General features: G+C 41.4%; 1 protein-coding gene across 8 annotated transcripts in view; it reads right to left on the reverse strand.

The window, feature by feature from the left end:
• The window catches only part of LOC135256816 (ephrin type-B receptor 3-like), a 170108-nt gene that overhangs the window by 12813 nt on the left and 133289 nt on the right, over nt 1-24006 (reverse strand). For 3 of the 8 annotated variants that reach the window (XM_064338983.1, XM_064338987.1, XM_064338982.1), the window contains exons 2-10: nt 21216-21280; nt 14216-14888; nt 11082-11237; nt 8700-9035; nt 6358-6482; nt 5701-5869; nt 4318-4426; nt 1546-1598; nt 807-1013 (exon numbers count right to left, since the gene is read on the reverse strand). In XM_064338983.1, coding sequence (XP_064195053.1) covers nt 807-1013; nt 1546-1598; nt 4318-4426; nt 5701-5869; nt 6358-6482; nt 8700-9035; nt 11082-11237; nt 14216-14888; nt 21216-21280 — 1893 coding nt within the window. The remainder of the gene's footprint in view (nt 1-806; nt 1014-1545; nt 1599-4317; nt 4427-5700; nt 5870-6357; nt 6483-8699; nt 9036-11081; nt 11238-14215; nt 14889-21215; nt 21281-24006) is intronic. The other 5 variants (XM_064338988.1, XM_064338985.1, XM_064338989.1 and 2 more) reach the window with 3 other exon arrangements.

A 24006-nucleotide genomic window follows, 5' to 3' on the forward strand; every position in this document is an offset into this window, starting at 1 on the left:
AGGTGGGTGGGGACAAGAGCTTGAGGCCTGAGGACGGTTTGCACCTATGGCCTGCGTCGAGGGACGCATGTGTGGACGGAGAGACAGGGAGGAAGGGGAAGAGAGGGTGTGTTTTGTCACCAGATGCAGACGCTGTGAAGCGACAGTCTCTAGGAGCAGCATTCAGAGTTAGAGGCGATGCCGTAGAGCAGGGGGCTAAGCTGTGCGCACGGACACTTCGGTTCCACTCGGTTGCAGGTCTTCAAACAGACAAGCCAAAACTGATATCTAGGAACACACCCCTGCTGCTAGAAGTAGCTCACAAACTGCGTTTAATGGAACTCAATAGCCAACTGACACATGCTATTACGCAGCACAGGTACAACAGAACATTCTAGAGGGACAGGACTGGCAACTCTTGATCAAGAGGCCATCAAACGATAAGCATAGTTTGGATCAATTCAGTTTCAATTTAGTCGATTCGGTAACTGGATTTAAATTCAATTCACGAATTGAAAAATTATCTGATAGCATTAACATAATTTCAATTGATTTCTGAACTGAAGTGAAATGACTGAACTAAATTGACTGAACTGAAATGGAATTGACCCCTACCCTAGTGGTAAGCTGGGGTAGGCACAATCCCTGGCTCTGGAGACACCTTCAGAATGGGGAGGGTCAGTCAGTTAGACAAGGGTCAAGACAAGGGTAGAAAAGGAACAGAATTCTGAAGGTGTGGTAGCCCCCCAGGACCAGAATTGTGAATGAAGCAGCTTTCGGAAAGGAAAGGTGGGGGGGGGCGGGGTTAATTTAAATGATCGAAGTACCGCTTGAAGTGAAGTCCTCTAACGGTATGGCCTGGAAGTGCTTAGCGGTCTTCCCCCTGCTGGTGAGGAGCCTGTGTTGGTTACCTGCGCCGATGACCTCTTCGATCTTCACGCAGGAGATGTCGATCTCTTTGGCGAACTCGCGGATGGCCTCGTTTGGATCTTCGTAGGTGAAGGGGTCGATATAGACCTTCATCCCAGGAGTGACTGACGCACAGAAAAGCAGCAGTCACATAAACTGTTTTTTTAAACCGGTCAGGAAAAAAAAAGCCACTCATCTGAGTCTGAACATTGATGATATTACTATATGTCATAAATCTGCTCAAATTCCAGGCATGTGCTTTTTAAAGGTACTTCTGATGAATCCGTATGGTAGTTTGGGATCCAAACAGAGCTTGCGAATCAAGCTAACTTAACCAATGATGTATCACATAGGTTTAGAGCATGATGGGGTTACTTCTTCAAGGGCTTTTTACATTGAAAGGTAAGGCATTTCAAAATAATCCTAGAGGAAAGTGTTCATCAGCATCAATAGCCTTTACAAAACGATGAGTGGCTGATGACACTTTCACTGTGTTTCCTTGTATAACAACAGCAGGTGTTATTTCTTCCATAACCACCTTTAGGCTGGTGTAATCCCACTATTACATAAGCCTAGAACAAAGGTATTATGCTGGAATCACGCACACTGGATACAAATCTTTAGCGCGTCATAAACAGTGGTGGGGGTAAGACTTACTGTACTGCTGAAGCTTCTCTGTATACTCCAGCTCTGAGCCACTGCGCTGTTTCCTGTGGGCAAAAACACCACAACCTCAGTCTTATTGCATTCAATTATTCATTAGCTTAACGGGCAGCCTTTCCAGGGCCCCATTCATAGTTTATCTTTTTAAAAATATTTTTAAACAAAAGATAGATATTACGTTAACGACATATGGGATTTGACCACACAGGGTGCAAACCCACAACCCTCTAGTGGTGTGTCCAGTTCTCTAACTACTACAGAATGTGGTCTTTAAGTAACATTGTATAATTAACTCTCCAGGAATGTCTTCTCTCTGTATTATTAAATATGCTCGAGCTGACACTTCAACAGAGGCTCAAATGGCTATCTCACTTCAGACTAAGGATCTATGGAAGCATGTAATGAAAGAAATAAAGCAGGCAGATTTCTTTTTTTTTCTGGAAAATGGAACCATCTAAGTAGAATTGTTGCACATCGCTGTCATCTGTTACAAAGGAATTGCGGCAAAAAAAATTCCACAGATGCGGAAAGCATCTGCAGATATCATCTACTGTCTCTCATAGTGGCACTGAGCACTCCTCCTCCAACATTTCTGTGGTCTGCTGATTCTCTGCTTTTCAGCCTTTCTTCTCTTTTTTCAGTCTAGAATCATTATATTAATTCAGGGGTATGGGAAGAAGAGGGGGGTGTTGGAATTAGATGTTAATGTGGCTCCTTTGTTGTCGAAGCTTCAACCAGGACAATAATGCCTGCTGGTAATTTACATCTCATTTCCAATTCAAATGCGGGATCTGAAATATGCCAGAGCCTGCGTTTCACAGTCGCAGCGAAGCACTGAAACATAGTGTATCAATGAGAGAGAGAGAGAAAAAAAAAAAAAAACGCAGAAGAAAGCGATTAATCAGCCACACATGATGGACTTGGGCCGATTGGCACGAAGGTCAGAACAAACCCTGTCGCCATGGGAATGGTGTCCATCTGTGCCCCGTGGACAAAGAGGACCCAAGAGGACACGGCAGCATCTCTGCCCTCCCTGTCACTGCTCCGATGATGAGCAAGCCGCTAAATGGAGTGTGTGGCACTACCATTCAGCCCAGTGCTAGCTGCACTTGTCAGGCTCACAACCTTATAGTTTTAAACATATGATGCATCCACCCAACCTCCAGGGATTTGCCATGCTCATAAACAATATATTATTACTTCTGATGGATTGTGGTCTCGTGTAGGTGGAGTTCCAATTGGTGGCAGCAATTAAAGAAGACTGAGAAATAGTGTAACAACCGTTGGTAGAACCCTTTAGATTTCAGGGAACTAATATTGCAACTGTAACTTCCTGTTTCAGATCAAGAAATACTACAAGGCTATTGTTCTCAATTGAGGTTTGGCCAGTCCTCTGAAGTAGAGCAAAAGTGTACAGTCTTAACAGAGACACCCTAAACTGGGTTCAGATCCAGACAGAATATTTAACAGCTGTTCTGGTCGAAGAGGCCACCGGCAGCTCTGGCAAAGGGGGCACCTCTCGGCCACATTAAGGAAACTCATATGGAACCAAGCTCACGTTCTGAGAATTACAACCAAAGCATTAATCTGGACTCATGCATAACCTCACCGTCTGGCCTCAACAAATGGCTACTGGGACTGGCTAAAGTATTATAGGATTAGGCTAATTGGGTGAATAGACACAGAGGTCCTGAGGGACAATTTTGTAGGGAGCCTCCTATCCTCAAAGGGAAGTGGAAAGTTGAGCGTTAATCTCTGGAAAAGCTATGGATTTGGACCACAAATTTGAATTCCAGCTTCTATCTGCAGAATAGATTTGAGATGAGATTCCATTTAATCTAATCAGGGCAAAACGATTGCTACAGTAACTTGCATGAGGAAAATTTCAAGTAGCCACATTTTAACAGAAAACTCAATGGGGCTGTTAAAATTGCTAGAGGTTCAAAACATGCCAGCCCATATAAAATTATACATAGCATGTCCTATTCACTTGCAGCACTTAGAAGCAGTAATGGAGTAGGTTATCAAGTCATTTAAAAAGTCAATAATGCAATTCTGCTATCCTGATGCAAGCGCAAAAAAAGTTTACTGAAATAACAAAATATTTTACAATGTTTTATGTGTCTTGGCAACTAGGAATCACAGGCTCTGTCTTCAGTTGTAAATAACAAAGAAACTCCTAGAGCATCTGTGTTGACAAAAAAAAAGCTTCAACGAGGCTTTAATCTTCAGTATAATAATGCAGTCCATTCTTAGCACATATCTTTCTCTGGAGTAGCGATCATAGATTGCATTTTTACCTATTACACAGTCTGGTATCTACTCAAGGAACGCAGGTAAAGTGTATTCTGCTTAAGTCAAAGGCCTGTATTCATAAAGCACATCAGAGTGTGAGCACTGGCCTGGGAAAATAAAATAAAAATTTTGCTTAAATTGAACAATTGAGTCTTGCTGAAAGAGGCTTGTCTGTGTTACATACTTCGACCTGCTTGTATGAACTGGAAACTTGTGGTGTGGCATTATACCGGATAAAGAGCGGAGTGCATTGAAGTACTCAAGTTCTTAACGGCTGCAATTGCCTGCAAATCCGGCAAAGGCAAGATGGGTGGTAGCCGAAAACCTCACTTTTCTGACGTTGAGCAATAGGTCGGCTCTGCTAAACTTGCAGGTGGCTGCTGCTTGCAGAGCACGTGTCAGAGCCAATGTAGGCCACCGCGGGATGCGTTACCATGTGACCCGGCATGGCGTGCGATCGCAGATTCTAACCTGAGGCAGACGATGGCGATGACGACGATGGCGATGATGAAAACGAGGCCGGCGGTTGCCGAGCCGATGATGAGGGGCAGCTGCTCCTGTATTGACTTCTCTGGATAACCTACAAGACAGAAGAGGATGGAAAAGCTAGTTACCACTCACATCACATCCACCGCCCCTCATCTCTGATACTCACTTTCCCCTTAGCCAAGTCTGTTAAACCCAATCCAGTACTGTCCTGTGTAATCTGGTTTGTGTTCTGACCTCTATTTAACAAGCCTCCATTATCCCAATTGATGGCCGAGTTCTACATTTTCCCTTTTGCATTTTTTAAATGTAAATTCAGATGAAAAGTGTACTTGTGCTAGATATTAGGGATGAATATTGCTATGAACTTGATCTGTGTAACAACTCACAGCGCTTGCATTTTCAAGCAGAAAAATTTATCATATCAATGAATTTATCTGTTATGTTATGCAGGGTTCAAGGGCTCCCTTCCCCGAATACTGATGAGGCAGCAGAAAGCTCTGGACATGTTTTACTAACTAACAAGCGTTTGAATACTGATTTAAGCAATACATCTGTGGTCAAAAATGCAACATTCATCTCATCTCTACCTAATTCAGATATACGTTTTACTGCACCTCAGAGGTTTTGCTGGTGAATTATGCTTAAGAATACGTTTTACTGAAGCACAATTTGCTAAATGTGTAGGTGTGAAGTGTACAGTACGGTTAATTAGGTAACTATGCTGATGTTGCTCTTCAGAAATTATGCATCAAATTGCAGTGCCGAAGGAGGTGCGGCTCTCTGAAGACAGAATCTCCTGACCGCAGACTTATGTTATGTATGATATGTCTGGGTATTCATCCGTAGTCAGATAGTGTTTCAATCAAATCCAGAGGTATCAGCATAACCATCTCGACTGTCTCAAGTTCCTTTGGATTTGAAGGTTTATCATATCACGGGCGTGCCCACTTCCCTCAACAGAGAGACCACCCAGCTAGCAGAAGAATTGTTTAAAGGACATTCTTGCAACACAAAAAAAAACAAAAAAAACACAAACGCAAGAACAAGTTGTTTACAAATCTTCCCCAAATCGTAAAAAAAAGGGTTTAAACATTGTGAATGTTCAAATCTTGTGATTTAGTCAGGCTGCAAACACATTCTAAAATGGTTTTCTCGGAAAACAAGTGTCATCTGGACATATTTACAGTGTAGCTGGAAAGTTTGGTTGGGCGTGTTTAAAAAAAAGGTTGTAAAAAAACATTTTTATTCACCACAAACTTAACCTAACCGGCACGTGGTAAGAATGAAAATCTTTTTGTGCTAGCTGGGCTGTGTGAAGAGAGGCAAAGCCTACGGGGAAAGCATGGGGGGGGGGGGGGGACTCACTCTGCAGGTTAGTGCTGAAGTCCGCAGGGCTGCTGTATCGCCCGTATCCCGCCACGGTCCGCGCTCGAACCTGCACCACGTAGGATGTGCCGGCCTTCAGCCCCTCCACCCGGGCGGAGCTTCGCTGGGCCGTCACCGTGTGGGCGATGGCCTCGCCTTGTCCCTGCAGCTCACGGACAACGACCGCGATGTCATTCGTCAAGTCCCCCTTATCATTACAGCGACCACCGCTTTCCTTAGAGGATGGCTTAATGCCAGGCAATTTAAGATCTCACATCAGTATCCATTTATACAACTGGACACCTACAGAAGTATTTCAGGTCAATCTGGGATACAACGGCAAATGCTCCACCTGACCTCTGCAACACACCAGCCATCATTCAACAGGTTTCTTAATGACTCAATGTGCGGAACGAGGTTTGCCCGCTCTGTGCGAATTAAATCCCCAGCCTGGTATGGTTGCGTGCGTACTGCTTTGAGTTTGAGCGTGGGAGTAAGAAGGAGGAGGAGGAGGAGGAGGAGAGGTAGAGTGAGCTGACACAAAGAAGTCAGAGACAGGATGGAATTCCTTTGTGAACTCCCACTTGTGAAAAAATAAAGACCACAATAAGAAAAATGCTGTGCGTTCCTGTGCTGTTGTTTCGTGGTGCTTCTCACCTTCTCGTGGTACTTGATCTCATAATCCAAAATGATTCCGTTGGGTTTTTCTGGAGGAAGCCAGGAGAGGCTCATGGTACTTGCTGTGGCTCCCATTAGGTGAACTGTGGGCACAGCTGAAGGAGCTGCGAGCACAAGAAAACACGCTGGACGTTAAATTAAGATTAATGCCTTTAACCTTTACTTCACCGGGAACTCCAACTGATATAAGGACTCTATTTGAATTCACAGGACTAGCCTTCATATTGTAACAATGGGACATTAGACGATATCACTGTTTCATAACGTGTCTTTTGAATGCATAAATGGGAGTCTGGACATTAATAGTCATTAATATTTAATGTGAATATTCTGCTTTTTATCATATGTATTATCTTTCCTTTCTTAACTCTTACATCTTGGATTCCCATCAGACAAGGGCTCCTGAGCCCCAACAGACAGGGGAATCAATAGAAGAAACAGTATCAGAACTAATCAGCTGCAAAACACACGCCATCTCTGTCTCCCACACATTTGTTTGCAGCATGGCCAATCTAACTTCCCCACTCTATCTCCTCTCACATGCTGGGTATAGCAGTTTTTTTCTCGTTCTGTCTTTCTGTGCCACACACCTCTCACATAAACACTGGCTCCTCCCATGTTTATGTTCATGTCTTCAATTCATTTCCAAGGTTTCAACTTCTTTTATTTTCCCCTCCTTTAGAATCCTCTCTTTTGCCCGGTCCGGCTCCATTTTCCCCTTGCTGTCACATTCGTTTTTCTGTCTTTCTCCGACTTTCTTTGTTGAAGGCTGTTTAAGCCCTCAGCCTTGTTCTTTCATCCTCACCCTCACTCTCTGCTCCCCTTTCTTTTTCACCCTCTCCCAAACACCCAGCCTCACAGCTAGACACCCTTCCCCGCTCGTCCACCCCTGAAGACAATGCTCCCCGGGCGGATTCCCCGGATCTCCCCAGTCCTGGGATTAAGGGGGTCTCTCCCTGCTGAGACCCCTGGGTAACCATGGAAGCTCAAACGGCTTATACCCCATATTTATTTTTAGTCTTAAAAGATGAATGAATATTCGGAACACCCTGAGAGAAGCCCCAAGATAATCTGATCATGGTGAAACCCCCGTTTCCTAGTTAACCCCCTTTGGCTCTGGCAGATATCAATCGGGGAGGGGGGTCCGTGTAACCCTCCATGACCAACTAACACAAAACAATGGCCGACTAGCAGTACCACACCCCCCCCGAGCCACCCCCCACCCTCTGCCACCGGGTGTAAATAGGCATTCCGGGTGCATTGTATTCAGAGGTCTTTTGGAACACAAGGAGGGAGAGAAAGATAATAGTGTTTCTGTATGAGCTGGCCTTAGCTATAGAGAATCTCTACCTCACACACATGCAACCCCCTAACATTAAGATGCCTGCTGTAACATCTGTAGCATCTCAAAAGAGGTTAATGCCTTAAACCAAGCGTGTGATGCTTGCACACTGAATGGACTGGAAGACCACGGCATAGTAATGCTGTGAGCATGGCAGAAGGAACTTTGTGTGTTGTTCTGCCCATGTCATTCCTATGTATTTAGAAATAGAGAAACCCATTCAGAGGGAATGGAATTTAGAAAGAGGCCAACCATTTTCTGGCTATCATTTTCATGCACTGAAGCTTGGCTTGGCTGAACATAATTTATCTTTTGGACAGTTTATTTCTGTTGTATTAGAAGTAGAGCACCCAGGGAGTGTTCTGGAAACAAATGGCATAATTTCTTTTATCTCAAAATGTTAATTAAGTGTGCTCAGTTCGTCTTTAGTTTTGTTTTCAGAAAAAGAAAAATACAGCAGTTATAGATGCTCATCAAAGACTATTCTTACAAGGCTGTTACAAATGCTTTATATTTCCATGTCACCAGGATTTTACATCCTCATAAAACAAACCTCGGTCCATTTATCTTGCGAAAAGAGGACAAGGACCATTACAAGCATTAGGGCAAATTTCTGTTCAGTTCAATAAATTCAGGAAATGAACTGAAATCAGTTTAACAAATTTAAAAACCCTCCTAGAAGTTTATGGGAATTTTTTTCTTTTCTGTTAATGAATTGAATTTCAATTAATTTGCCGAACCGGTTGATTTGAAATGGAATTGACCCAAGTCTGATTACAAGCAGCCTTGTGGCCTCCTCTCCCCAGCCCCAGCAGAGCTTGAAAATAACCTTGATGTACAGTGAAAGCCACTCATCAAATTCAATGACCATAAAACGAAGACATAGGAGTTATGCATGGTCCATAGTTCCACTTTTTTCTTTTTGGAAAAGTAGCGACAAGGACCATCACAATAACCTCAGGTGCCTCGGGCCACTCACCGGCCTGGTTGGTGGTGATGTTGACGGCGGCGTACTGCGGGGAGGCGGGGCTCTTGCTGGAGACGCCGTTGACGGCCTGGATCTCGAAGCTGTAGCGGGTGTGGGCCTGCAGGTTCCGCACGGCCACCCGCCGCTGCGTCAGGCCCAGGCGGCGCGGGGAGATGTCCACGTTGTCGTCGCAGCGCGAGCAGACGCCGCGCTCGGGGAGGCACTTCTTGCAGATGACGTTGTAGAGCAGGTCGTCCCGCCCGCCCGTGTCCCGCGGCTCTCCCCACTCCAGGACGAGCGAGGTCTCGTTCACGTTGGAGATGACGTTCCGGGGGGATGAGGGAACGGCTGCGGGGAGAACAGTATGATGCATTAATGCCTCTGCTTTACTTCATTCACCTTTACTGGGTCAGAAGGGTCAAAGAAGCTCCGCCCAACCTCCTATCTTTGAGTCAAAATCTCATATTTAAAGCTGTTTTCACAGATATGAATCTGGTAACAATCCGTGTACAAATGTATAGGTAACAGGAAAGTTTTATTGATGTTAACGTTAGCTAGCTATTGTCAGCATCTCTCCTGCTTTACCGTCGGTTATTAAGGGACCTCTTATCCAGATGTCAACAGCAGGGGCTCCAGTACGCAATCGAAGGTTATATTCACGATATAACGTATAATAAGGAAAATATTAGCGCAAAATATATGCTCGCAGCTTAACAAGGGAAACATCATCTGCTGTTAGTGGAGGTAAGTGGTGTGTCATAACGAGGCAAAATTGTTTGAGCACTGCTGGGTAAAATTCATTAGCTAATCTTTGCTCCCTGTGTACACCATGTACCTGTTTTTACTTCAGTTTTGATACACAGAGTGGCTACAACTCCTCGTTTTAGTTGCAGTGCTCATAAAAATGTAACGCTGCATAAGAGGTCAAACATGCAGTATTTAAACCTGCAACCCTCAGATGGATCTCATCCACTGTGCCAGGCTGACCTACTCAAATAATTTCATTATTCAGACATGAATTATAAATAATCATATTGTGTAACCTTCTGCATGTACAATGAGGACACACAGCTGACAAAACACTTCCTCTGCATAGTTTGGTGCTGGTAGTTCATCCACAGAGTGCCAAAATAATTAGCAGTAGCACATAAAAAATAAACAAAAATCTTGGTTGTCATATGCTGTGCATATCTCTGCCACGGAGGCATTTGGCCGGAGGGAATGTGGGTTTAAATGTTGAAGTTGGAACGGTTTGCACTCTGGCTAGGTGGGGGTGGGGTGGTTATGACTGGATAGAGTCTACTCTGATCCAATTATCAGGCCTTATCTTTCTGAGCTCTGTGGGAGAAACAAACAAGAACTCAATGCATCCCATCTGAAAAAAAATATAATTAATTAAAAAAAATAATGGAGCATTTGTGTTATTTCTTTGCTTTTTTTTTTACACAGCAGTCAAACTCTTCCTCTTCTCTTCTGTTCTCTGCTGGAGCCAAGTTTAAGGTTCATCTCTTGTGTCTCGCAGCCAATTACGCTGATAGAATTCTGAGCACTCCCTCTCCAATTATGCACAAAACACTGTCACGAAGTGCTCCACACACGCGCGCGCCAACGCAATTAGGCCCCCAGAGCTCCCCGCCGAAGCCTTCGAGACCCGGCGCGGGGCTCTGCTAATGTTCGCTCCTTTTCCACCTCTCCAGAGCTCCGAAGCTCCGCGCGAAAAACGGCGTGGGTTTCCGTGCTGACCCTCTCTGCGGGAACGTATGTGAACAAACGTGCGCGTGAGCGTGCGCTAGCGCTAGCACACACCGGCTTTAAAGGTCAATCACGCCCGTTCTCTGAAAATGCAGTAGCAGAAATGATGAACAGAAAGTACCAGTCTCCTACATGTTGTTCACCCACCCATTGTGATTTATCATGATTATCTTGTTCTGTGCACTATTCCGATTTCGCTTTGTAACCTCTCCGTTACAGTCACTTCCCTGTCATTGTCCTTTTGCATCAATAAAATAATACAAACATATCAGCAGGAAACCTGAAAATGATCATTTTGTGTACATGTCTAATTGGTGCTGAATGAAATTATTTTCTATTCAACATGTATATTATACCGTGTGTTGAGGAAATTCTGAAAAATGTACATTTTCAAAATGCATTTTGAAATACATCATCTTGTGCATGTGTGTTTGAGTACGTGTTTGCGTGTGCACGCATGTGTGTGCGTGTAGGTGTGTGTGTGTGTGTGTATTATGTGTAAGAATGTGTGACTGTGCATGTGTAGGGGTGTGCGTGTGCGTTTGGTGCGTGTGCGTGTGCGTGTGCGTGTGCGTGTGCGTGTGCGTGTGTGTGTGTGTGTGTGTGTGCGTGCTTGATGATGAGCATGTTCCCAGTACTCACTGGTGCAGGCAGAGTCCGGCGAGTCGCTGTCAGCCCGGTAGAAGCCGTTTCGGCACGAGCAGAGGTTGGACGCTCCGGAGCTGCTGCGGCTGTTGGGAGGGCAGGGGGAACAGAACCCCTCCCCCTGTTTCGACTTAAAGGTCCCAGGACTGCAAGCTGTAGGGGGGCAGGGCAGAAGTGCACACAGACCGTGCATTGTTCATAAGTCAAAATAGCCTCAATGCCAGTAAACCAGAAACACAGTCTAACACTGCTTCTATAGGTCTGATTCTTCGTCCTGGTACTTCTGTTACCACTGAAATTCCGTACCTTGTTTCGACAATCGGCAGTGCTGTAAATAATTTTATTTTGTGCGTTTACCTGTTTTCTACAAAGAAGCTCTCTAAGCAAGCATAAAGAAAGATTTTCCCTAACTTGCTCTAGCCATTAGAAGCACATGGCTGCAACACACATGCTAGCATATCTTTTGTCTTCCTGCAAGTTACACTTGGTGACATCTTTCAGTGCTAGTTGGTATTTTCGAAAAAGGCATTTAAATAGCCCACACGTAGTTTTGAACTGCTCTGTCACTGGAAAAAGCATACCTTTTTCGAACGGCAAAGAATACACTGGGCGAAAGAGAGAGAGAATTCAACGATATAAACATTTGGTAATGTTCATAGATAAATATGTGTGATGTTTTTTTTGTGTGGTTTTACACAGACATGAATTGTTCTCTGATAAGGAAGTCATTTATGTCAACATTTTCATGAAATTAGGGAAACAATTATGAAATATGAAATACAAATATATATGGAACATGCTGTTGAAATGCATGACACATGCTACTTCCACGCATAATATGCATATGTTGTAGGATATACATTAAAGCAAATACAATTAACATATTTAACACATTACAAAATATCTTCTTAAACAAAATTTACAATTTGCTTCATATATAAATGTTCTAGCAATAACTATATAATTGACATAAATTTTAATGTATCATGAATATTTCAGAATATATTATATCCTTGAACATGATGATTTATTTTTCAGAAGGGGTGAAATGATGCCTGATCTGAGAGCGGATGCCACTGCATCAGGAAGAGTTTTCTTTACAGTAAGTGCTATTATACATACATGCCTTTGCATGGTGCAATTTTATCTTTACATTTCAAACCAACTTGCTGCTTTGATAAAGTCAAGATCTAAGAAAAGCCTGAAATTGGCTGTTCAAACCCAAGTCTTCATTAAGGAACGAGGGTTTCTCGCCTTTAAGCATGGAAAGATGGTTTTTTAAAAGACTGAAAGAGCTAATCAATCACTTCCAGGAAGGTAAAAAAATCTGCCTCTTCTTCCCTCTTGCTTGAGAGGAAGAATGAGGAAAAAGATGAAGGCAGAGAATATGCAAATGACCTCTCTCTGGCTCTCTCTCTCTCTCTCTCTCTCTCTCTCTCCAACACCACGTGAGTCTTACTGAACTACAGATAAGAACTGTGCTGGAATTGGGAAAGAGCGAAAGAATAGTGGGTGTTCGGGAAAGGAAAAAAGCCTTGCTGATTAGCATTAATGCTGGTGCGCTCCGCGCGATGCTGTAGGGAATTAATGAGTCCGGCAGCCTTCAGATTAATGCGGGCGAGCAACAGAGGAGAGAATAACCCCCCTCTGTCTCCAGCCTTTTGATTAGAGAGCGTTTTTATTCGACCTAGTCACCAGGGTTTTAACCTTGAGCCCCGGAGTAGAAACACAAGTTTCTGAGGAAGCAATAAGGAAGATATTTCCATGACCACCCCCCAGCCCATACCACAATCTACAGTGAGAGGATATCAGAGAGAATTTATCATTTAACTTGCATGTATTTTTCTTTTTCATTAACTATTTTTTTTATTTATTTTTTATTATAATTATTATCTGTTTGATATATGTTGTGTTTAATTTTTTATTGGCTTTTGCATTAGTTTTGCAGCCATGCCAATAAAGCCTTGCTGTATCAAATTGAATTAAATTTAATGGGATTAAACTTGAATTGACTTCTCTGTCATACCACTGTGAATTGCCACAGACAGACATACAGGATACTAAGTTCTGTATTCTTACCATTGAAATGTCTGTGTCACTACCACTGAACTGAAAAAATTCCACTTTCATGCATCTTCTGAAAATCCATTATAGACCGTGACCAAGTGCAGTACTGGAGCAATGCACATTCTGTACTGTAATACAGCACCAGAAACTGCTATTACCAACTGGTACATTATGTAGTTAAGAAGCAGAGAAGACTGAAGGGATATAGTAGATGAACATCTGGCAAATCTAAATAATTTGTTTTTCTCAATCATTCCCCTGTCTACTGATCCCTCGTCTTGTTAAATCTACCTTTCCTTGTCCCTCCAACTTGCGGACATGTTTTCTATTGCAAATGTGAGGTAAATATTCACCCAAAAATGAAAAATACATGCAGTACTAATGCTCCCATGGACTTTGTCTATGATGCCTATGAAATGTTGGTGAAACACTTGCTGAGAATTATGCCATATTGAAGACAGGCTTTCTAAGCACATCAGGATCATAAAATCATTCTATTTATAGCCTATGAAAATTAATATCTACCAAATGAACCAGGTTATATTTGGTAGATATTACTACCACTACACACATAAGTAATATATCCATTTAACACATTTTGTAGTTTCATTCTCATCATACTCAATTCATAGCTTTGTTGTGGGTTTCATCATTCTTCAGGTTAGCCCACTTACCCCCAAGTTAAAAATCGATGCCTCAAGACAGTTCTGAAATTATCACTATCTACCTATTGGGACATCCAATACTGCACGCTATCTATGCAATCAAAACAGGGCTTGCATTGCAGTCTTAGACAGAAAATGGAACTTATTCTTGACATATTTTAACATTCAGCAGTAGGTCCCTGATACAAACCTTAAAGAAAATAATAGCATACAATTTGCAAAGATTACATTTTCGCAGTAATTCTGTAACTAGCATACCTCTTTTGTTATTATTTGTAAACATGGAAGTGTTCATTATTGTGAGGTGTCAGAAGTTACAAAGGAATGTGATGGCAAACTGTTATCAAAAACAAAAACAACGGTCAACAGTGTTTTTGAAATTATACTGCCAACACTTACCCTGGCATTGTGTGTCCTTCATGGCAGGCTCGAACCCGGCCATGCAGGTGCACGAGCCCACGGGAACCATCCATTCCCCATCGCCGTTGCAGTACAGCTTGAGCGGGACGGACACTTCCACGGCGTTGGGCACGCAGGTCCCCGGTGCGATGACCAGTGAGGTGGCTTCGGCCCCAGTGGCCGTCTCGGGAAACACAGCGAAGTTGGCGATGGTGGTGGAGCACTTCTTGTAGAAGACGCGGACGGAGATGAGCGACATGCAGGCCCCCAGATCCTGGAAGGCCAGGTAGAAGCCGGCCTTGGAGAGAGGACCGAAGCTCCGCACCTTGGTGTTGACCCGCCCGGATTCCAGCATGGAGAAGCTCTCATCGGGGGCGATGGTGTCCACCTTCACATAGGGGTTCTCCATCCAGAACGGGGTGGTCTCGGTGGCACTGTCTGTGTCGGATTCGTAGTAGAACAGGTTGAAGGTCTCCTTGCAGGATCCTGGGATGTTGGGGATGCTGTTGCAGTCACGCACAGTGAACTTGAGCTCCACGTAGACCCGCAGAACGTCCTTGCGAGGGATGAAGTCGGTGCGCAGCCAGTTGTTCTGGTTCTGGTCCATCACGTTGCAGACCTGGTAAGTCCTTAGGGGGTTCATAACATCATCATACCCGCTCACCTCTTCCCACTGAAAAGACAAAAAGAGAGAAAAAAGATTGAGGAAGAGGCACAAGGAAAAAGGCAAATTTGGGTCCTGTTCATATGTATGGATCACAAAATTCTGCCCTTCAATAACAAAAACTCCTTTAGCCCTCAAAGACCAAGAAAAGTCAACAAAGCTATGTAAACAGATAGAATGTAGAACTCTTAAATCAACCTGTTTAATGGTCTTGACTCAACAGACAGAGTTTGCATTCATTTTCCAGTGTTAACAATTTTAGAACTAGGGCCATTACACACAATGAAGTTGAAGATAATATGGCATATATGTATGTATAAGGTATTCAGTTCATACCATACAAAGACCGAACCTCATACTGAATGAAGAAAATCGATGAAACATGACAGAAAAATGGAAAGTAAATTAGGAATGGAGAGCGGGATGGAAAATAAATGAAATGCTGTGCCATTTAGTTTGCACCTCATCAGTTCCGCACCAGTCAATGTCATAAAGTTGAGTTTTATTCCCCCTAACACACCCCATCGTCTCTGCTTACTCTGGCGATGAATCAGTATGTAAGGAGCCCATTTATCCTAATTATTGAGGAGAGGCAGTGGGACAGAAATGGGGTGCCTGTTTACCTCGTTCCGGTTGGAGCGCTCGCTGCATTGCTTCTCAACCAATTACGTTTCAATTATGGCGCAGTGATTGTATCCTCCTCAGTGGCTAGTGAAAAAAACTATATACTCTTTTCTGTGTCTTTTGCCCATTATCAGAGAAAATGAAAACCAAAGGAGAGTCTGTTAAAGACTAATAACTCAAGGATGTGAAAAGGCAGTTTATCTGATGGACTAAAAGCACATTCTCCTAGGATGGCTAAGACTGCAGCCAGTGTGAGTGTTGCTTAATCTTTGCTTGTAATTGGTATCTCCCTCTCACAAACATACATACACATGTATACAAATACACATATGCATGTTTCTTGTTTTGGAAATTTGCTTAACATTTGTAAACTTAATTTCTCTTTCAGGCTTACTGTGGATTGTTTTCTGGTCCTGTTTTTCATTAAATCATTCAAGGCTTCAAGCTTGGAGATGGTTTGCAAAATGAATTAAAATAAATGTTAAAAAAAAAATATATATATATTTATTGATTTAATGAAAAACAGGACCAATAAACCTCTAAAACTGTTACACTCACAAATGGGGTAACCACTCACAAATAAATAAATAAATAAATAAATAAATAAATAAATAAATAAATAAATACATAAATAAATACATAAATAAATAACAAAAAAAACTAGAACTGATACTGAAACATTTCCAACAAATGAAAAATAAATTAGAACTAGCAAACCCACTCTTAAAACTAACTAAAACTAAAAAGAAATTGGAATCAAAATTGAAAACTAAATAAAATAAAAAATAATGAAAGATTTAAAACAAAACAACTGTTGAATGTAGTTTTAAAACGCCACTTCCCACGATGCATTTTAACAAGCAGAACATCAATATTGCTGTGACGTTTTCTCATGGAGCTCAATAGATAGATTGTATCCAAACAGAGCGTCAGGCTCTCAGATGACTTGAAGGCTTCTTGCAGCACATTCAATTACCACCGTGGGCAAAACATGCTTTTGTGGCATGGAGTGAAAAGACACATTAACTTATGGTGGGTGACTTTGGAGACTCAGACATTTTAAAAGGTCATTCACACAAAATGTCTCTAAGCAAGGAAGGTAGAGGCAACTCTCATATCAGTCTCCAAAAGCAGTAAATCACAATCGCAAGCTAGTAGCTTCAATTTACTTATTGATATATGAGTTAAAGGCCAGTTGTTCAGCCGGACAGCTACAGAGTAACTAAGACCTGTCTTGAGCTTAAATTCACAGAGGAAACTTCTGTATTGATCTTACTGATGACTTATAGTATCAGTAGCTATGTGTCAATGTGCTGAGAGAGTAGGAGTATTTTCTTTTAAATAATAACAGAATGTGGATATAGGTGATGTTAGATCCAGTTACTCATCAGTCCTAAAAAACAAACTAAAAAAAAAAACTTACAGTCCCATAGCCAGTGGGCCAAGTGTTCAGTGGCTTATATTTTCAAGTCAAGCACTTGAAATAAATAAGACTACCTTAGGGAATGGCAGAAGGCCTGTCTTGTTGATGCTGTCATAAGTCAACATTATTTTCAATCATTACTCATTATTGTAAAAAACCTCGGCATGCACGAACACGCCTGAATGCACTCCGCCACCCAGTACTGCATTGCTCTCACTAATAAATGCTGTAATTTTCAGCACTTTGTCGTCAATACGAGCACGTTCTGTAGACAGTTCCACCGAAAGAAATCATGAAATTCCCCAACCTGCACCTGTATATAAGTAAAAATGGCAGCTTAATGATTGTTTCAGTACCGTATTGTGGCAGATGCTGCAGCATATTCCAGTATTCTAACTTCCTTTGGTGACTTCTGTTCTGTGTGGACACATTTCTTAGGTAACTTTGATTAGACAAAATATGAGTAACCCATGATTTATGGAGAACGAGCAGGAGTGATGAGTTGGAGTGCACAGAGTGAGCAGGACTGGGACATGATCCCAAATATTTATGCTTTTCTTTTTATTATTTCAGGAACGCTGGTCCTCCCAAGCAACGTCTGCCACCATGACCGCACAGCCGTTGCTAGCAACCGAGAAAACAAACGCACGCACAATAAACAAACAAAGAAATCAACAGGGGGAAATGTGCCAATTAAGCCTCCTGGAGTGATTTTTTAGGAGGAACAACGCATAATGGGCTGTTCTGACAACAAGCGGTTATGCACACACTCACTGTCGAACATAATGGCCAAAAAAACCTTCCCAAAAACTTGAGAAAACACCGTGAAGCACAGAGGAGGTGAGCAAGGACGAAAATGGATTATCATTTTACAAGGTTGTCAAGCAACCAAGACAGCAAAATAAAGTTGATAAATATCCTGGGATATATTGGACAAGTTCATTTCATTCAGCCAAGCTATAAAATGTTTTTATTTAATCTTAACCTAATCTTAATTTAACCTACAGTTAACTAGTTTTGACGTGTTAGCCAATTTACCCCAAGTATGCACGGCAAGCTAGAGAACTAGCTGGCTTGGTCAGTAGCGATGTATTAAGCTAACCTTGAAAAAAAAAAAAACTTGACATTATGGATGCATCTACTTGGGATTAACAGTTGTGCGCTCTCAGTACGCAAAGCAACTTGAATTATTTATTCAAATTTCAATGCTAAGGGGGTTGGGTTAAAAATCTTTTTGAAATTGGCATGATTAACTTTTCAATTTTGTAATAAGATGAAATTCCTTGCTGATTTTTCACTGTTCCATGCTAAAACACAGCAACAAGTTTAGACAGATTTCACTGTTATCTACTTCACTTGTTGATGTTCTCTCGCTGAAAATGACTTCTGGTGGCATTTTTGCACATCACAGTTTATAATCTGAAGGGCCCATGAGTCAAATTCAATGTAAAGAATGGGACTGCAGTGACTGAGAGAAAGAATACAGTGAACTCTATGTCACCCAGGAGTACAATACCGTTGGTAGATATATTGCCACCTATACAAATAAACTGATGATAGGATAAAATGCCTGGGTGAGAGAAAGATTTCACCCACCATCCTGCTGGTGGTTTGCTAATGGGATATGTTTAGGAGAGGGAGCCCATAAATATACAGTAAGCTCCATAATGTTTGGGACAAAGGCATATTCTTCCTTTATTTGGCTGTGTACTCCACAATTTTAGATTAGTAATCAAATATTTTACATGTGGTTAAAGTGCACATTATCTGCTTTAATTAGTTATTTTAGTATTAGACATTGTGGTTTCACCAGGTAGACATTTTTATAGATAGTCCTCCCATTTCAGGACACCGTAATGTTTTGGACAAATGGGTTATGGGTGTTTCTGATAAGTCAGGTGTGCTCAATTGTTTCCATTGTGCAGATATCAATATGCATTTAGTATCTAGTCTTGATTCTAGGATTTGAATTGCCTTTGCAGTCTGTTATTGGCATTTGTCAACATGACGACCAGAGTTGTGCCAATGAAAGCCAAGGAAGCCACCATGAGGTTGAGAAATAAGCAGTCAGAAACATGTGCCTTAGGCTTACCAATATCAACTGTTTGGATCATAATTAAGAAGAGAGCACTGGTGAGCTCACTAATTGCAAATGGCCCGATAGACCAAGGAAGACCTCTGTGGTTTACGAATTCTCACCATAATGAAAACCCTCAAACACCTCTCTGACAGGTCAGAAACACTCTTCAGGAGGCAGGCGGGGATGTATCAGTGACTAATGTCCACAGAAGACTTCACAAATAGAACTACGGAGGCTACACTGCAATGTGCAAACCACTAGTTAGCCAAAAAAACAGGGTAGCCAGGTTACAGTTCGCTAAGAAGTACCTAAAAGAACCTACATAATTCTGGGAAAAAAGTCTTGTGGACAGATGAGACCAAGATTGACTTGTATCAGAGTAATGGCAAGAGCAAAGTGTGAAGGCCAAAAGGAACTGCCCAAGATCCAAAGCACTCCCCTCCCCCCTCATCTGTGAAACTTGGCGGTGGGGGTGTTGTGGTTTGGGCATGTGTGGCTGCCAGAGATACTGAATCATGTGTCTTCATTGATGATGCAACTGTTGATAGCAGCAGCAGAATGAATTCTGAAGTGTACAGAAGTATCTTATCTGCTCAAGTTCAACCAAATACTTCATCCTACATCAAGGCAGTGATCCAAAACATACTGCTAAAGCAGATTTTTTTGAAGCCATAAACTGGAACATTCTTGACTGGCCAAGTCATTCACACAATGTGAATCAAATTTAAGACGTGCTTCATATGCTGAAGAGACCACTTAAAGCAACTACCCCCAAAGCAAGCAAGGGCTGAGCATCACCACAGAACACACTCAGAACCAGGTGATGTCTATGGGTCACAGAATTCAAGATAAACATGACATAACATGAATGTCCCAGACATTATGGTGCCCTGAAATGGGAACCTATGTATAAAAAGTACTGTATTTTTTACATACTGAAACTAAAGCTGACAATATGCACTTTAACCACATTGCTTGATTACAAATTTAAAATTGTGGAGTACAGAGCCAAATCAAGAAAAAGAAATGTCTTTGTCCCAAACATGGAATTCACTGTACATTAACATATATGTTATACATATTCAATTTTTCTAATAAAAATTATATTCTATCTCAGAAAATGTACATTTTTGAAAGACTATTTCACATCCATAGACATCATTAAAAATGCATAACATAAAATATTACAACATTTCTGAGTTATTCTGTATGCATTTATCAGATAATTTCCAAAACCACTTTGTATGATAAAGAGGCATAATATCTTGTGTATTTCTCAGATTTTAGCAATAAGATTAAAAAAAAAATAAAAAATAAAAAAAAAACCATTTACATTTTCAAAATAAGCCCCTACATATAGTCTCAGCAATTCATTTAAAATTATATTTCGTTCATATTTATTTTTGGTATGACAAGGTCAGGACTATTTTTATTAGTATGACAGGAAGCAGCTGGTGTGTAATAGTAAAGGGATTTGACTGGGGGGGGGGTCAAAGGCTCCTACTACGAGGCGAGTGGGGAAAGAGAGGAGCCCAGGTCAGACCCAAGACAATGCTGGGAGGTGGGAGGGACCCCCCACAGAGAAGGTTCTATGAAAAAGGAAGAGTGCAGTGATTTCACTCCACATAAGAGTCTAAAGGGCGCCTCCTATAAAGATTTCATAAATGCATGGTTTTGACTGGATGTAAATACATTTGACTGGACATAGCCAAAAACACACTAAGTACCACTGACAGCCCTCAGAAAAGTAATTCATGATTGCCACAACCATCCAGACACTTTCTGCTGGTTTAATTTCCAACAATTATTAGCTCTGAGAGTCTCTGGGAAAGAAGACAAAATTAAATAATAGTTGTAATGAAAACTGTTGTAATTGAATTAGTCATCGTTTTTCAGAGAACAAGCCTGCATGAATTTAAAGTTAATCCTTGGAAATGATCAACACAAGTGAAAACCTTTCAGAAGGACTAGCAGCACCAGAGATACTGTAGTTCACAGTCATTTCTGTCCATACATCCATCTTACTATGCTGCTGTACACACTGAGAAGAGTACTTGACAGCTGCATACATGCCTCAAACACACAGGCAGGCCTCAAGCACACAGGGAAGCATTTCAGGCTTATATATACACCCACATAATCATATACATACAGTACATTTGCAGACATCCACACATACGCACACACACACACACACACACACACTCACCCCAGTCTCTGGATGCGATGTCCAGGCCAGCTCTGTTGTAGCCCACTTACTGTCCATCAGAGTTTCTGTAAATAAAACACAGAACAGAGAGGTACAGTTTTAAAAAGAGATTCAAATAACAAGGGAATAAAATACTATTTTAAAAGGCAAAAATCAGAAAGTCTGTTGTGTCTAACACCAATCATCTAAACAATCTAAAAGGCCACGTCGAGGTGAGATTTTTGAGGTGCACTGAGAATAGAAATGCCTCCTACAGCATCCCACTATCATCACAAGACTTTCTTCCTCCTATGCAATTGCAGTTTGGTTTGGCTAATTGGCGAATTGGTCACATCAATTAGCTGCAAAAGTCTACCTCACTAGGGTATATTACAAGAAATACACTCAGAGCCCATGAGTGCACCTACAGTCACTGCCACAAAATGTTTCTGATGCAAACCCATACTGGATGATAATGGTGACAAAGTATTGATCATAGAAAATGGAAAATAAAATCTTTCAAGCAAACGTTTTGGACTGGGGGCCGCATAAAAAGGCTTGCACATGCAGATGAATGCTTTCCACATTTGACTCTTGAAAAGCATTTGTCTGCCTGGTCTCTTTTGGCAGAGAGCTGTACACGTGAGAACAGCTCCAACTCTCCCTCCATAAACAATTGCTGGCTGTCTGAAAACTCTAAAAAGAGAGGGAAAAGACACTAAATGCCAGCGATCTGGGAGTCCTCATTAAGAGTTTTATTAAAGCCCTTATTCAAAGATTTAATTAAACGTGTTACTACTGTGCGGGGTTCCTCATGAGAATCGGTGGAGGACTGCACTGCACCCTCAAGGGCAGTAGCAGTAATTTACAGAGATATATGGCTAAACAAGTTTGCAGAAGAAGAGCCATAAAAGCTATGGAGGCAGTACAACAGCAGAGGGGGGGAAAAAATAACCTCAAATTCAACAACAGTCATTCCACTAGAAACAAATTTGGGCCTTGTTTCATAAATGCGATATACAAGGATTTTCACTCATAGATCACAATATCTTGTCAAAACCGTTTCACGAAAACTCATCACTTGCAAATCGCAAATAAAAGTGCAATGACTACAGGCCTCTTGCACATGTAATTCTGTCCTTGCAAGTATGCATGTTTCTTTGATTGCGCGGAGACAGTTGCATGCTTCCTCGATCATACCCACCCTTTAGATAACTATGGAGATAATTAGTTGCTTGAAAGATATGAACTGCCACAGCATGAAATACTTTGTTTATGTGACCTTCATGGCAGAGATCTTAGGTCAAACATTAACAGGAGCATGGCCCTACCAGTCTGACTGTTTGCATGTTCCCATACAAAGAAAGTAGTATATTTTCGGATATCCAGTTTTGATTATTGTCTTTGCGAGACAGACAATATAACTGATCTGGCAAACATTCTCCCATAGCCCATGCAGTGTCACTTGAGATTGAGTAGCTTATTCTGTTTGAACGTAGAAATTCTTTCGCTCGCTATCCCTGTTCTCCCCTCGACAAACATCAAAAGAAAATCCTTTGGGCAATTAAAAGTCATGCTGCAGATCGTATCTCTGTATACAAACCTAGGGTATCCTGGAGTTTTCTCTCCTTTGAAAGTTTTATTACTTTCTGGGGTCAGAGACCCTGTGTGGCCACAGAGCACACAAAACCATGGTCCTTTTGATTTTAGGTTTGAATGCAATTGGTGACATTTAATTGAAATGATTTATTGAAAGTTATTAATATCTAAATATATAGATAATGTTTGTCTAAAAATTTACATTTTTAGAAGCAGTTCCTGTTTCAAGCGGAAACCACGCCGAGCAATTTGGTTTTGTTACATGTAAAATATTTTGCCTGAAGGTAGAAGAATTCAGTGGCTGAGCTCGTTTACCTCCTAACATATTCATGTGTGTAACGTATGCATACTCACTGTTGCTCTTTGCAAAGTCAACAACCAGTTAGTTAACAGATAGATAGCTACTGCTTGCCTTGCGGTGCTGTTAACCATTTACAGTGAAAACAAAAGATGTCAGCACACTGAATTTAAACTCTCAGAAATTTTATTGTTAAATGATTAACTTTTTGATGTAAAAGCAATAATGTGTAAATTCAGTGTGCGGACATGTTTCGTTTTTGCGCTATGGCTGCTAACTATCAACCATGACAAGCATGTGTGCTTGATAGCCAATAGCTATTAGCTAATAAGGTACAACTAAATCATATATGTGACGATAGCCAAGAGTTTGATTAGTGGCTAACTCAATGTTGCCTAGTAATCTTGTTAAGACATGGCAGCCACAATGGCTTTAAAACTGATGTACAGACAATGAGCTTTCAACTCCCCATGACATTTGATTTTCTTTCAAGCTTTTCAGCGTACCTAGCAATTAGTTCAAGCAAGTGCAAGGGTTGAACTTCAGACCAAGTCAGCCAGCTAGCTAGTGTGTTTATTAATTAGGCAGGCAGATCTTGCCATCAATTGTTGCAATCAAATTAATTAGCCAGTTAACAGTGGTAGTGCTTAATTTACTTAAGATAATATAGGGAATACCTACATTAAAACATATATAGCTCTAATTATTTCAATGTAATTATCCCTATGGGTATTACACTGTTTGTCATAATATATATAATATATAATATGTCATTATGATTCCATACATTATTTTTGCATTGATAAAGCATTTCAAAGCATGATTTGACCATCCTATGAAATATGTAATAATAATAATAATAATAATAATGAACTTTTCTTTAAAATGTAGCTCAAAGTGGTGCTAGGATGAAGC

This window comes from Anguilla rostrata, chromosome 6 (genome assembly GCF_018555375.3).
Source record: "Anguilla rostrata isolate EN2019 chromosome 6, ASM1855537v3, whole genome shotgun sequence".
In the NCBI taxonomy this organism is placed as follows: Eukaryota; Metazoa; Chordata; class Actinopteri; order Anguilliformes; family Anguillidae; genus Anguilla; species Anguilla rostrata.